We start from the raw sequence: 14,975 nt of genomic DNA on the forward strand, positions 1-14,975 counted from the left end.
TCATCCTCGACATGCAGCCTGCTGCTGCTGCCGCCTCACGTGTACAGCCACTCTCTCTTCAGGTCCACCCCCTGCAGCTCTGATGGCTCGGTTAGCATTCACAGGCTTGTCCCAGGTGCTGCTCGCTGACCAATAGCACAAAGCCATTATTCAACCGGCAGCCAATCGTGTTCAGTGGAAACCTCAGGCTTTACCACGCTGTTAAAAGACATCTTTAAACGGGAGTCAATAATGTGCTGGCAAATGTCTGCGAGAGCTTCTTAACACAGGTGATGTGGGGCATTTGTTTATGCGTCTGCATGTGTTGTATAAGTGTGTGTGTGTGTGTGTGTGTGTGTGTGTGTGTGTGTGTGTGTGTGTGTGTGTGTGTGTGTGTGTGTGTGTGTGTGTGTGTGTGTGTGTGTGTGTGTGTGTACGTGTACGTGTACACACCTGCCCTCACGTACACGTGTCAGCCATCATGACACCAGTGCGAGGAGCTCTCACCGTTTGAGCTTTATTCGCAGGCGCACTATCATCGGTGTTAACACAGTATCACAGATATCCAGCTGAGCAGTGACTAAGAGGAAAATTATATAAAGTGTTCCCTGGATAAAATCGGTTGTTTATCATAGACTGGTTTATGATCAGAAGCAGAAACAACAACTGCCTAAAAATGCAATGACCAATCACAATGTCCCGTCTTAACTCCAGGTGAACCGTCCACATCCCAGCGACAACCCTCTGCTCTTCCTCTTTCTGGTCGGAGGTGTCACGCCCTCGGAGCTTCGTCTCATCAAAGAGGTCGTTACCACACACAAACCAGGGACCCAGGTGAGTGGGCGAGAGTCACTAGTCTTTAACCACTGGGTCACGAATAGATGTCTATTTTCAATTAGTCCTGGTTGTGTTTCCTGTTTGCCACAGAGACCGTGGAGACATGATGTGTAATCGTGAGGAAGTTTGTTTTTGCAAAAGTAAAAAGTGACAGGAAGTAACAAATGAAAAGAGAGAGCCCAAAGAGAGCAGGCGGGGCTATCACCACGTGTGGTGGGTGTGAGAGGCTGGACACACCTGCTGGTCACATGCGTCCTGGGTGATCTGATCGCAGACGTCACTTCACACTTGGCTTTATCATGCGTCTCCACATGCATGTCGAGTGACCAGATCAGATCTCACTTTGCTGCTATGCTGATATGCAAATCAACACGTACTTCATATAAATATGTGATGCAGATTATTCAATTAGTATGTTTGAGTGGAGGAAACAAACATCCAACAAATAAACCCGCTGTAAAGTCACAATAAGATGTGGAATTATCATGTCAGATACAAACACAGGAACGCATGTTATGCAGTGTTACTGCCAACATCACTGCAACAACACGTTCCTGTAGATACATGCTGCACAACATCAGGAGAATACGTCCTCTTCTCACTCAGAAGGCGGCGCAGGCTCCGGTCCAGGTTCCGGTCCAGGTTCCGGTCCAGGTTCCGGTCCAGGCTCCGGTCCAGGCTCCGGTCCAGGCTCTGGTCCAGGCTCTGGTCATCTCACATCTAGACTACTTTAACTCCCTCCTGGCAGGTCTACCTGTTAGCGCCATCCGTCCTCTGCAGCTCATCCAGAATGCAGCAGCTCTACTGGTCTTCAACCTCCTAAATTCACTCCCACTACTCCTCCTCCTCCTCCTCCTCCTCCGCTGCTCCCTTCACTGGTTACCAGTAGCTGCCCGCATCCGTTTCAAAACATTGGTACTTGCGTACCGTGCTGTGAACAGATTGGTTCCAGTCTTCATCCAGGACATGGTCCAACCCTACATCCCAGCCCGCTCCCTCCGCTCTGCTTCTACCAACCGGCTTGTCGCTCCCTCACTGCGAGCTAAACACTCAACAAAATCACGTCTGTTTGCTGTCCTGGCTCCTAAATGGTAGAATGAGCTCCCCACCGACATCAGGACAGCAGAAACTCTGTACATCTTCCACCGCAAACTAAAAACACCTCTTCAGACTTTACCTTGAACAGTAGAACTTTAGTAGCACTTAAAATGGCACTTACTGATAGAACTTTGTAGTTTGGCTTTCTTGAAGAAATTGTATTTTCTTGATTCTTGTTGTTCTGGGTTTTGTACCCTCATGGTTGAAATGCACTTCTTGTAAATCGCTTTGGATAAAAGCGTCAGCTAAATGAAATGTAATGTAATGTAACATGGCACCGAGAGCTGCATTTAGTATTTCTATTTGTTCAGAAGATGTCAGTTGAATAGGTGGTGCTTCAATGGGTCCCAGGACCATGCGTTCACTCTGCTAGAAGTATGTGGACATATGCGTCCTAGACCACCTCTGAATGTGGTCCGAGCAGATGTGATCTCACTGCTTCACAGATGTGTTCATACTTGAGCGGACCACCTGTCATCAGATCACCCAGCATGGATGTAAACGTGAACAGCCTGTGGAGGTCGCATCATCACTTTCAGACTCTTAGAAAGTAAACTAGCCTCTTGACTGTTCATCTTCCCTTAAGTGATGATGATGATGATGATGATGATGATGATGATGATGATGATGATGATGATGATGATCGGGAGTGAAGAAGGGAGACTGGGTTTTACTGTTGATCTTAATTGAAACTTGTTTGTTCTGAAGCAGAATTGGATTATTCAGGATTAAGATCAATGCCAGGAAGGCGCTGGGGTGTAATAATCTCTTCAAATTCAATTTAATTATTTGTCATCTTTTCATCACAGTCATATCTTAAAATAATCCTGTAAGTGATAACATCAAGTCATCTTGGCTTGAATCGTATTAAATATAACTGAGGTGCATGTTTTGCTTTATGTAGCGTTGTGGTAGCAGATAAAGTGTATATTAACATTGCCAACTTCAGTCACATATATTGTTTTCTTTACTCTACTTTATTAGTCCCTATAAAGATTTAGATACAACATACAAAACCACGACCAGCTTATAAAAGATGCCTTATTTTGTGAATAGTTCGAATGAGCTCTACATCAACCAGCTACAACATTAAAATGTCTCTTAAAGGTTAATGTATCAATAATAATAATCCATAATAACATAACATTATTATACATAAAAACAATAACATTGGCAGGATAAATTATACCTATGTAACGGGTGCTATTAAATGTGTTACTTTCTGTACATTTGCTGATAATACTTTTTTTTGTGTTTCTTTAATAATCAGAACTGGAATATTTTTGTACTGTGGTTTCCCTGCTTAAGTAAAAGATCAGAATATGTGTTCCACTTGTGGCACAAGGAAACTGGAGCTGATGTTAGAAAGAAAGAAAAGATGACGGAGTTTTTGAAAATATGTTTTAGGATATGATGAAAACAAGTGACAACAACTAATATACCGTGAAACATGTCACTGTTGGATCTTCTGCTCTGTAAACTAGTAGAGCTCCAACCCAACAGCTCCGTTACAGAGGAGGGTGAGCATCTCTAATTCAATTTGGTGACACAAGCGGCCTGTATGTTCCCTTTAGAAATGCAAAACAATAGAAGTTTAACCTTTTAAAGTGATCATTAACATACATATTCAGCAGAGTCTGCAGAATTTACTGACATTGAACTGAGCTGAGTCGTGTCTTTAAAACTGTGTCCAACTTTTTAAATATTCAGAGATAGAGAACATAGGAGAGACTCTCGTGGCACCTTTGGGTGAGCCTTTGAAGGCAGGTGCTTCACGTACTGTCCAACTTCAGACAGATGTCTCCCGGCAGAGAATGTGAGCGCAAGAGCCGAACATAAACGCTGATCTACATACACGGGGGGGCTCAGATCAGGTGTAAAGGTGAGAGCGTCATCCGATCTGTGCGCGTATTAGTGCGGTATCACGAAATGTTGTGTCTGCCTGCGTTTAGGCTGCTGTAGGTGCTCATTACACATGCAATCCACAGCGACAAGCTGCTGATGAATTGCTTTCTCCTGGTGAAAAGAGTGCGAGGAAGACACAGAGGGACATCAGGCTCGGTACTGTGGGTTTGTCTTAATAAAAGGCTTTGAGAAGGAGGCCAGAGGCAATGAAAGGCTTGGCAACGATCAAAGCCTTCCAGCTGTAATCAGGAGAGCTGAATAAGGACAAGCTTATATAATGACCTGCAGGGCCACACACGGAGACCTCGGCACACACACTCTAACCCGAGCACATCTCCTGGACGTGCAGTGTACAAGAGTGGGTACGTACGGTGACTGATGTCTGTGGCCCAGACGTTCATGAGCAGCTCCACTGAAAACGACGTTCTGGTCTTGCACTTGGACAGAATTCCTCAGAAACATGCTCAGTGTGCCACTAAAAACAGGCCCGCCGCCAGTTTTAGGTGCTGACCCGGAGTTAAAGCAACAGTGCTGCAGAGGAACAGAGCTGCTCTGTTATACATGACAGGACTGCAGCTCTTATTCTGACCACAGACTGCATGCATCAGCTGCAGCTGTGCAATCTTGTGCTTCTCTTATTCAGAAATTGAAATGTTTTTGAGTCTGTATGCGGATCCAAGTCTGCAACAACATAAACATCAATTGATTCATATGAAGGGCCTTTAAAAAGGTGGGACTGTTTCTTTTGTGCCTGAACAGAGTGCAGCACAGTGATGCGCACAGAGCAGGGGGAAGCTATAACCTTTGTGAGTAAGTATTCCAAGTTACAGCTCTTGATCAATTCAGGCACCTTAGTTCAACATGTTTTTGTGACCACTGGTATGTTTACATTTGAGATTTCTCCATGGACCTGAAACTTGAGCAGAGAGCACACATCCAAACGTGTGTCAAACTCTGGAACTTGGCAACGAAGACCCTTGAAATGGTTCATGAAGTCTAAAGCAATGAAGGTCTGAGGGAAAACATTTGGTGCAAACAACCTGAACTGTGATTCTCCACTTGGGTTGACCAACATGACAACGCTCCCACTCAGCGCGTTGGAAACACAATCGTCGCTCCCCTCCAACCCGACTCACTGGATTCGTTTCCCTGCGGCTTCTCTCTGTTCCCAAAAAATGTGATTTTAAATTTGATGTGCTCTCTCTGCTCAAGCTTCAGCTCCATGATGGATGCGCACGTACGCGTGGTCACAAAAAGGCACGTAGCATAGGTGCTGATGTTGATCAAGAGAGGTAACTCGGGCTCGTCACAAAAGCTATTCATTTCCCCTTAATGCACATTATTGTGCTGCACTCTGTTCACACGCAACATTAACAGTCACTGAACTTATTGATCATACCGCGTACATAAGTTGGATTGTTTGAGCAATCAAGGCATCAAAAGTAGGAAATAACACATGGAACTATGTAGGAAGCAAAAATAGTCAAACTGAAAAAGGTGTCTTCTTCATGCGTTTGAGAGCATCAATTGTGTCGTGTCACTCAACGCAGGAAAGAGAAACAACAGTCTATCTTCACTTTAAGACATGAAGGTCCGTCAGGCTGGAAAATGTCTTTAAAAGTTATTTGGAGTGTAGCGGGTGAAAAAAAAAACATGAAACGCTGTCTCAGATCAGATTAGAGCCCACGTTGATGCTTCCCAGAGTTCAGGTAGCAGAGACATCTTAACATCAGCTGTTCAGAGGAGACTGTCTAATTCAGGCCTTCGTGGTCAAACAGACAACTGATGGAGACCAATCAGAAGACAAGAACTGTTTTAGAGAGAACAGACATTGGACCAGAGAAAACCTGGACTGTTTCAAATGACATACTTCCCTCAGTACACTAACAAATAGTACTCTTACATATTAGTACACTTACTCAATATTTTACCTGAATTTTGACTGCATATTTTCTACATTGTACATTTCTACAATGTAGAAAATAGTCAAAAAAAAGATAAAGACATCTTTTCATCTGCTGCTGTTTTTTTCATTTAAAGACAGTTCAAAAGTTGATTTAAAAATGCAGGAATGTTCTTGTTTCTACACTTGTTCATTCAGCTGCTGCTGAACTCAATGAAAATTCATTAGTGATACTCACCCAATGTCTTTCTTTTGGGTGCAACACTTTCGAATCCTGCAGCCGTGACATGTGAACGTCTGCTGGTAGTTTGCTTCTCTGCATAGAAATCAAACTGCACAGCTCCACAGGAGGTTACAGGGACTTTTTTTTTTGTCACATTTAATTATGTAACTGTGATGGCAGTCTTATATGTTGGTCCAATCTGTTAATAAACAGCCGAGTTACTTCTACATGTTTCTTTATACCATAATGTATGGACCCAGGACATGAACAAGTTGTTGGAGTGTCTCTAGCCAGAAAGTCATTTTCATTAACTAAAATAAAAATAATAAAAGAGCAAAGACAAACTCAGAAGCAATCAAATCATATTAACAAGCTGACCCGGATGCCACCTTGCTGATTGCTAATTTGCTCACCACTCAAGGTGCCATTCACATCTGCTTCATTTCCGAGTGTCGGGTATCACACAGCGACATTTAACCTTAATGAATGTGTTGTTTCTCCGCCCCAGGTGCTGGTTCTCTCCACCAGGTTACTCAGACCCGTGGATATCCCCGAGCTGCTCTTCAACACCCAAAGACTGGCGCCGGATATCGGCTTCTAAAAAAGGCGGTCACGTGGAAACAGGCGTGAGCACGTGGAGCGGCACGTGCACCACGAAATGTGTGGATGCTCGGGTGTGGGTGGAGGAGTTCGACTGTGTGTTCGAAGCTTCGAAGAGGGAAATCAAGGAAACGAAGCAACGTTCCCGTTCGTGTCGGTGAGACTGACGACCAAACAAAAGTCTGTCGAAGCCACTTTTCGAAATTCCAGCAGAATGTTTTATCAAATGTTGATCTAAAACAATAAAGTCAGTGACTCCTCAGACGCCCCGGTGATGGTTTTTTGTTTGCGCTCGCAGCGGCTGGCTCATTTTGTTAGCCGTTTTTCAGACAGGCTGAATGTGTGAACTCATTGCAAGTGGAGGTGTGAACAGAGACGCGGCCTGCTGGGGAGAATACATGCTCGCTGTTACCATCATCATTATCATCATCATATGGTGTCAAATGAGGGCAGAAGAATTAACCAGGCATTTCACACCGTCTGCTGAGGCCGGCAATCCGCTCACACTTAGAGCTCACCTCCAACCAGCACCCACCTCCTGCCTCTCCTGCCTTATTGTCTCCAACGTGAATCACTCCATTCAGAGCTCAGTCATTCACCCACCTTCACTTTCACATGATTCTGAATAACTACAACCTCCCCATTTGGGCAAATCCTGTGTTTCATAGCTCATCTGGCAGATTGGAACAGGATATTCAGGACTTGCCGATTAGCCTCTAAAATGAGCAAATAAACAGATCTGTAATGTAATTACACACATGCATTCGGGTTTTATTGGAAAAGCACTTAATATGATTTTCTCCTCATCTGCAGTTCTCGCAGGAGTTCCTGAGAAAACAAGGTCAGCTCTGAGAAAATGAACATGAACTCCTTCACCACGACGTCGGCTCCGGTTTCCTCAACAGCTTGGTTTTTTTTTTTTTTCCAGTCATATTGATTTTTTGGGGGGGGTCAGGACTGCAGAGAGCGTTCAGTTTTAGACAGATGACAAGAGCAGAGACGCTGCTGCAGTCATGCTTCGATTGTCTTCATGCGATTCATCGCCGCCGTTATCGAAGCGTTCAATAAGAACGGCTTTATTCACGAGTTAAACCTTCTTCTGTGTGCGTTGTCTCCCGCTCAGCAGGAGTTTATCAGTCTGACAGGACTTCATCGACTCGTGTTTTTAAATTCACTCTTTGTAAACATATGTGCAGACACACAAATACAAATATGTATAGCGTGTTGTTTGACAGTACCTGCAGCCATTTCTGAAGTCACATGCAACATTCAAAACAAAAAAAAACCTTAAGACACTTCATTTCAAATCCATCAGCATTTTATTGTGCACAAAAATGTGAATTTTTAACAAATAAATAATAACTGGCTCTTTGGACTACATTTTTGTCAAAGTGCATCAGTGATCATTACCTGCACATGCTACATACCGTCTGCTACCCCAGTAACCCCCCCTCCCTCCTCCCCCTCATCACTGTCATGCACAATGACTGTTCTGAAAGCTTTTTTATTTTTTATAATACACAGTAGAAACTGACATAAAAAGAGACTGAGCACACAGCCCTGGCTGAAGTGGTTGGTATAATAATACCAGCGTTTAGCGGTGCCACGTAGTGGCAGTCTGAAGATCGACCACAATGGGCAGCGCAGCTAAAAATAAGCAGTCCTCCAGCGCTGCATCAGAGCTGGATCAGTTTTCTTTGTATTTGCGGAGTTCAGACAATCGTGGATGGCTGCCGCTGTCATCAGGTGTCCTTTCTCCTCCTGACCAGATGATGAACCTCCTCGCACATTATCCGACAGGCCAGACTCCTGCCGACCTTCAGAGGTCATTACCTCTGAAGATTCATCGTCTTCCTGCTGTATAGACGCTGCCAGAGTTCATCTCACACCGGCCTTCTTCAGCCAGACTGCTACAGGACTTAAAGTAGAGAAACAGGATTCCTCTGTCGGCTTTTTTTTTTTTTCTTCCACTTCCAACGCGTTCTTTCTTTCTGTGGCCACACTGGACCACGTTCAGCCTCGACTCGTCCTCACACCGAGGTGACAGTCCTGACTTTGGCCGACAGCGCCTGCTTGAAGCGCCTCTTCAGATCCTGCATGTTGGGAGACTTTGGCCTGGGGATGAGGGGCGAGCGCCTCTTCTCTGTGGCAGCGCTGGCGGAGGTTTGCGAGGAGCCGGAGGTGGGGGGGGGCTGCTTGGCCAGCTGGCAGCAGAGCCTGTGGAAGGCCCCGTGGACCTGGTTGTAGTCCTCGCTGGCAGACACTTCATAGAAGGAGCAGCCCAGCGTTCCCGCCAGCGAAGGGCCCTGCTGGGAATCGACACGCCTCAGGTGCAGCAGGTCGGCCTTGTTGGCCAGCAGGATCACCGGAGGCACGTTGGCGGCGCCGCCGCTGCGAACAACCAGCTGGTGCAGCTGGTCGATCAAATCGAAGCTGCGGCGGTCCGTCACCGAGTACACCAGCACCACGGCGTCGGCCCACTGGATGGAGCAGGTCACATGGTCGGGCAGGCTCATACCATTATCAGTCATCTGGGAAGCGAAGAGGAAAAAAAAAAACAAGTCAGCATTTTTGTGCTAACCCCCCCCCCAAAAAAAAAAAAATGAATTCAGACCAGATTAAATGTTCCCGGACTTTCTGCTACTGATCTTTTGTAATGACTGGAATGCTGACTGGGTCAGACGAGAGCTATAGGATTACTCCTCCTGAACAGAGGTGTGGGTGACTGAGAAGTCTGGATCTGGATAAGGGTATCACTTCCCCTGGCCCCAGACAACCATTAGTCTAAATGGGAGATTAGACAGCCAAAATGAAGGGCTCCATGCATGCAGACACACATACATGTTGGTTTTGGAGCATTGCCTGGGGAGGGGAAGTTCAGATGACTTTAACAGTCAAGACAGTAAATTAGATTATATTATACATTTGTATCCTGTCCGATTTCCATGTGTTAAACCGCGTCAGCTCTGTAACCTGACAGTCAAACATGAGCAAAATAAACTGGTGTGTCTGGTTTCTTCCCGAGAAGAGGATTACATTTTATTTGTTTTTTTTTTAATTAAGTTCTTACCTCTGTACCAGGAGTGTCCTGAACCTGGATGGTCACTGGTTCTCCATCCACCTGGACCTCTCTGGAGTAGAGATTACCTGCACGCAGGAGAAACGAAACCTTTTAAACACCCATTTTATCTTGTGAGGAAGTCAATTCAGATCATTTCCTTCTGAAAAATGTTGTTTACTCACCAGCATTTCGCTCGTAGTCTCCGATGAAGCGCCTCGTTAAGAACCTCACCACCAGCGCTGCAATAAGGAGGAGAAATAACCGGATATTAGGACATAATACATAAACCACTCCATAGATCACTGTGCGGGCAGGCTGCGCGTTAACTACGACACGTGCATTTCATTCATCGTCTTACCTGTTTTTCCCACCCCGCTGCCTCCTATAACAGCTATCTTAAGGACCCGGTTGGGGACCGAGCACTCAGCTGCGGTGTACTCCGCAATGGTCGTCATGTTCTGGATGAGACGCATCGTTTTGTCCCTTTTGTCAGTTCCGTCCCCCCAAAAAAAAAAAAAAAAAAGCAAAATTGTTTTCGAGTCTTTTAAAGCGTTGAGATAAAGCGGCTGTTATGAATCCAGTAATCACTCCCAACGTGGTCCAGTGGCTGTGAAGCAAAGTTTAAAAAATAAAAAAAAAGGGGCGAAGATACGAACGAAGAGAGGGATGATGATGATGATGATGATGAAGATGACGACACAACAGAAGCGCACTGAGTGAATGCAGCTGAGAAGGAGCGCACGCGAGCTTTATAGCGCTCGAGCGGCCGTCGCATCTGATTGGGCGCTCGTGGTCGCCCCCCTCCCTCCTTTCCTTCCTCGTGCGCCTCCGCCTACACGTGGATATGCAAATTTGAGTCGAGCAGAAATGCCGCTGCAGTAGGTGGGATCTGGAGCTGGGTGTCCTGATAAAACAGCCTTTCTTTGGGAAGCTTCTCGTTAACAGAGGTCAACGTTGACTTGTAATAGAGTCGTACTGCAGTAAAAAAAAACACAAAAAAAAACATAGATGCTACAAAAACTATAATTCTGTGTTGAAATATTGCGATAAGTGCCTGCAAACACCCTGCCAACATCTATTCTGCAGGACTTGTGATTTTCATAAACATCCTTGAAATTTAACCCTTTTCTTTTCCCCCCACGTTATTTTGTTGCATATATGTCTGAAACACAGACACACTTTTAGTTCTTGTTTCCATTCATCCTGGATGCTGATGGATGCTGCTCAACCACCCAGCGCTGTGTTGCGTTGCGTTGTGACTTGTCCAGACATGCCACTGAACATGTGAGTCATCCACACAGGGGGTTAATGGCTGCTGATGTTGCACCAACCCAACCCAACACACACACACACACACACACACACGCGCACACACACACACACACCACATACATACCTTACCAGAACTCGTGCAAGCATATGTTGTATGAAATCACAGGTAATTCAGCCACCTCAGTGGTAACAGAGCAGTAAAACCGACATGTTTATAGAAGCTTGGTGCAACATATTTGTGTAAATTGGACCTGACAAATCGCCTCAGCAGCTGCTCTCCGCACTGATTTAACCCAAATTATCTCTTTGTCCCAATCTCCACCCCCAGCCTGCCTCCCCCTCCCTCTCCCATCTTTCATTCGTGCTCATGTGCTCTGAGGTATTTTGGCCTCCAGTCCTCCTGTGATTACGGTCTGGTATGTATTTTTGATAAGAGTGCTGATGACAGGCCGCTGCGCTGAAATATGAAATTAGTGCCCAGGATCCACGGTTGCAGAGACACACACACACACACACACACACACACACACACACACACACACACACACACACACACACACACACACACACACACACACACACACACACACAGCTGTACCTCTAACCACATCACAGTGCTCTCCACCCCGCCAGTGTTGTCGCTACAGCCTGTTTTCTTCACTAATAGTGTGTAAATACTGTACATTCTTGCATTTGATGACATGTAAACGGGATTCTCTGTGGTTCAGCCACAACTCAGCTCACAGGTTTTTTTTTTTCCTGCCTTTTTAAATGAATGATGTGTGTGTGTGTGTGTGTGTGTGTGTGTATGAGGTATCACCGTTTTGTAATTCAAGCCCACGCTGCTGCATTTGCGTGACACAGGAAGATAAAAGGCATAATGGTTTTTGTCTCCTCTAGCAACCAGGTGAGAAGGTTAATGATGACAGATAATAAAGAGAGGATGTTTGTGGTGGGTGCTTTACCTGTTATCCTAATGGAGGGCCCGAATTCACTCTTTTGATGCACACCAGAAACAGGAATGGTAAGTGATTCACTCCCATCGTAATCAAAGCTTGTCAACATGCATTCACTTTAAACTGATTTATGACTTATGCATTGCAACAACGTATGAAAAAGACCTTTCCTTTTTTTGCAGAAGTACATTTTCACGTTGAAGCACAGTCGCTCAAATAAACTCCACTTTCTGTGTCTTCACGCCTTGAGGCCGGTGTTGCCTTCACTTTCCCTGAGGGACAGCTGGAGGCAAAACAGTGCCTTTGAGTGAAGGCAATTATAGCCACAGCAGAGCAAAGCAAGGATCAGAGTGTCAGTCACACACAGGTGACAATAGAAGGTTAGAGAGATGTAAAAATGTGGGGCAATCCTTCAATTGCCAATTGTCGGAGAGGATTCGGGGTATTCACTGCAAACAAAGGAATGTGGAGTTAATTGGGGGTTGGAGGGGAGGGGGGGCGAGGGGCAGGTAAAATGTTGTGGAGGAGGGTGAACTCAGAAGGATGTCCTTGTTGACACAGAAGTGACTGATTTCCTGAGGTGGCCCCAGCTTTACTTTGCAGCTGAGAAAAGGCATACGGCCGCTACTTGCCCTCGGGCCCTGCTGGCCCTCAGAGGAGGGTCATTTTGGGATATCAGAGGAACACGGGGCAGTTCAGAGGCTTCCCTCAGGGTACATTCATGAGCCACAGTCATGTCTTTATCAGCATTGACAGATGCTTATCATCCTCATTGCCTTTAATCATTGTCAGCAGAGGCGATTATTAGTGGCTAATTATTATTTTACCCTGATCCCTGCTATAAGACTTTATAATAGTTACTTCAAAGATTTGTGCTGCAGAGTAACCTTGCTTTCTACTCTAAATTTAGACTGCACCAACAAGCTGTAGGGCACTTTCTTATCTATCATGTTTGGGAAGACTTTTCAGTTTGGTATGAACCAAAATATCAGGCATGAAAGGTGCATTGGGTCACGGTCCAGACCAAAGGACCAAAATTAGTTCTGACTAAAAGAGGTGGTCTCAGTCCGGATCAACTTGAACTTTGGTTTGGTTTGTTTGATTGGTTTGGTTTTAGATCAATTACAGGAAATTGTCACCGTATTGTCACCTATTTAACAGTAGAAGAAGAAAAAGAACCGGAAGAGAAGTAAAATTGAGCTCCACATGGGGAGAGGAGGAGACGAGGCATTTAATTGTAATTTGGCCTCATTAAGAAGTCAAAAGTCAACTTGAAAAACACATAAGAATACCAAAACTTATACTTTCTCTGAGAGGACAATAAGTGATGGTAGAAATACACTAATAATAATAATAATAACCATAATAAACTTCTCTTGCTGTGAAGCACTTTGAGCTGCATTTCTTGGATGAAAGGTGCTATGCAAATAAATAACCATAATAAACTTTATTTGCATAGCACCTTTCATCCAAGAAATGCAGCTCAAAGTGCTTCACAGCGAGACAATTACATACAGTGTTTCACATAAAAACAGATATAAAGGAACATTTAAAAATATAGAAAGGAAATGAGATAAAACAGATCAAATGAATAAGAAACAGATCAAAAGTATAAGAAACAGATAAAATGCATAAAAAGGAATACAAGTAGTCTTGATTTGGGTCGTTCTCTAGGATTCAATTTATGATGTGAAGTTGCGGAAAAAACAGTGGTAGCAGTTGTACGTCTTGTGTACTTTTCTAGAACTTTACTTCACACAGTCTATAATATTACCCGGTAATACCCTAGAGATTAAATCTCCTTTCTGCTGTGGTCTTAGTAAATCCTTTAAGGTAGACTCGTCAGTGTACCTCAGGTTTCTGCTAAACCTCGGTTAAAAATTCACACGGGTCATACACTACTAAAATTCCCTTTTCACTTACATATGAGTCTTTTTAAGTTTTATCAAAATATATAGTTAAAATATAAAATGAGCAATATGCATTTGGCGACTAAATGAATTTGTTCATTCATTTTTCTCCATTTAGACAGAAAAAGCAAAGCACATTGACATCAGATGCACGCCATCTACAAACCAACCATTATGAAGTACAAGAAGATGCAGCACATGGGCAGTTTTAGTTCATAAAGATGTTCACATGACATACGTACATCCTTCATGATCACCACATGAAGGATGTACGTATGTCATGTGAACATCTTTATGAAACTAAAACTAACCAGATCAAACGTATCCAGTGAAATTTTGTATATAATATATATAGATGTATACTGTACTGTATATACTGTGCATTTTATATTTTATATTTGTATTTAATATTTTTTACTGCTATTTTACTGCTATTTTATTGCTTTTCTATTATTCTATTATTATCTTATAGCTTCCTGTATGCTGCTGTAGCGAAAAAATGTCCCCTCTGGGATTAATAAAGTAACTACCTAACCTAACCTAACCTAACCTAACCTAACCTAACCTAACCTAACCTAACCTAAATAGAAACATGAACTTTGGTTAGGAGACACTTTTAGGTGTGAAAATTCCCTATTTAAAAAAAAAAGAGAGTGCAGTCTAACACCTGGTTGTTGTTCCCCTCTTCTGTTTTCTTTCAGTATTTGACTACAAATGCTCAAAAGCATGGAGTACCTTTGATAAGCCGACCCATTCACACATCTTCTCATAGATCTCCTCACTTGTTGATAAGGACGACACATTTGCATCCCCATTGACCGATGGACACTGCGTTGACCTGTCGGCACAAGCGGCTATTGACCTGCACAAAGGAGGGAGAGGTTTGTTTTTCTTAAGGAAATGTCGACCTTCAAACATGTTCCAGCATTAGCATCCCTCTGAATGACAGCAGCGGTAGGGGGATGGCAGTGGTGGTTTTAGTGGGGTGTGTTTGTGCTATGGCACTGGCTTTGAATGACAATAGTACCCCCACCACCACCACCATCACACACACACGCACATGCACAGACACACACACACACACACACACACACACACACACACACACACACACACACACACACACACACACACACACACACACACACACACACACACACACACACACACACACACACACACACACACACACGCACGCACACATCAACTCCTCCGAGTCAAGGAATGCCCA

General features: G+C 44.2%; 2 protein-coding genes across 2 annotated transcripts in view; one reads left to right on the forward strand and one right to left on the reverse strand.

Moving 5' to 3' along the window:
* Positions 1-6,809, forward strand: part of scfd2 (sec1 family domain containing 2) — a 101,272-nt gene extending 94,463 nt beyond the window's left edge. The window contains exons 8-9 of the mRNA XM_069699263.1: positions 694-813; positions 6,454-6,809. Coding sequence (XP_069555364.1) covers positions 694-813; positions 6,454-6,546 — 213 coding nt within the window. The 3' untranslated portion in view covers positions 6,547-6,809. The remainder of the gene's footprint in view (positions 1-693; positions 814-6,453) is intronic.
* A 1,191-nt stretch (positions 6,810-8,000) lies between these two features.
* Positions 8,001-10,306, reverse strand: rasl11b (RAS-like, family 11, member B). Its single transcript, XM_069699276.1, has 4 exons — positions 9,965-10,306; positions 9,789-9,845; positions 9,616-9,692; positions 8,001-9,076 (listed from the first exon to the last, which is right to left on the reverse strand). Exons 1-4 carry the CDS (start codon positions 10,077-10,079, stop codon positions 8,576-8,578), a joined length of 750 nt encoding a protein of 249 aa, XP_069555377.1. The 5' UTR covers positions 10,080-10,306; the 3' UTR covers positions 8,001-8,575.
* Positions 10,307-14,975: the final 4,669 nt, after the last annotated feature.

This window comes from Brachyistius frenatus, unplaced genomic scaffold (assembly GCF_029030835.1).
Source record: "Brachyistius frenatus isolate BFR_SWC_R1_liver_20210118 unplaced genomic scaffold, ASM2903083v1 Contig_29, whole genome shotgun sequence".
Lineage (NCBI taxonomy): Eukaryota > Metazoa > Chordata > Actinopteri > Embiotocidae > Brachyistius > Brachyistius frenatus.

What these genes read in the sequence shown, in the direction of transcription:
- rasl11b (XM_069699276.1), bottom strand. Translation starts at nt 10,079, where the DNA reads ATGCGTCTCATCCAGAACATGACGACCATTGCGGAGTACACCGCAGCT. An exon ending in AGACTACGAGCGAAATGCTG is followed by an intron (nt 9,693 to 9,788) that starts GTGAGTAAACAA and finishes TCCTGCGTGCAG; the next exon opens with GTAATCTCTACTCCAGAGAG. An exon ending in AGGACACTCCTGGTACAGAG is followed by an intron (nt 9,077 to 9,615) that starts GTAAGAACTTAA and finishes TTCGCTTCCCAG; the next exon opens with ATGACTGATAATGGTATGAG.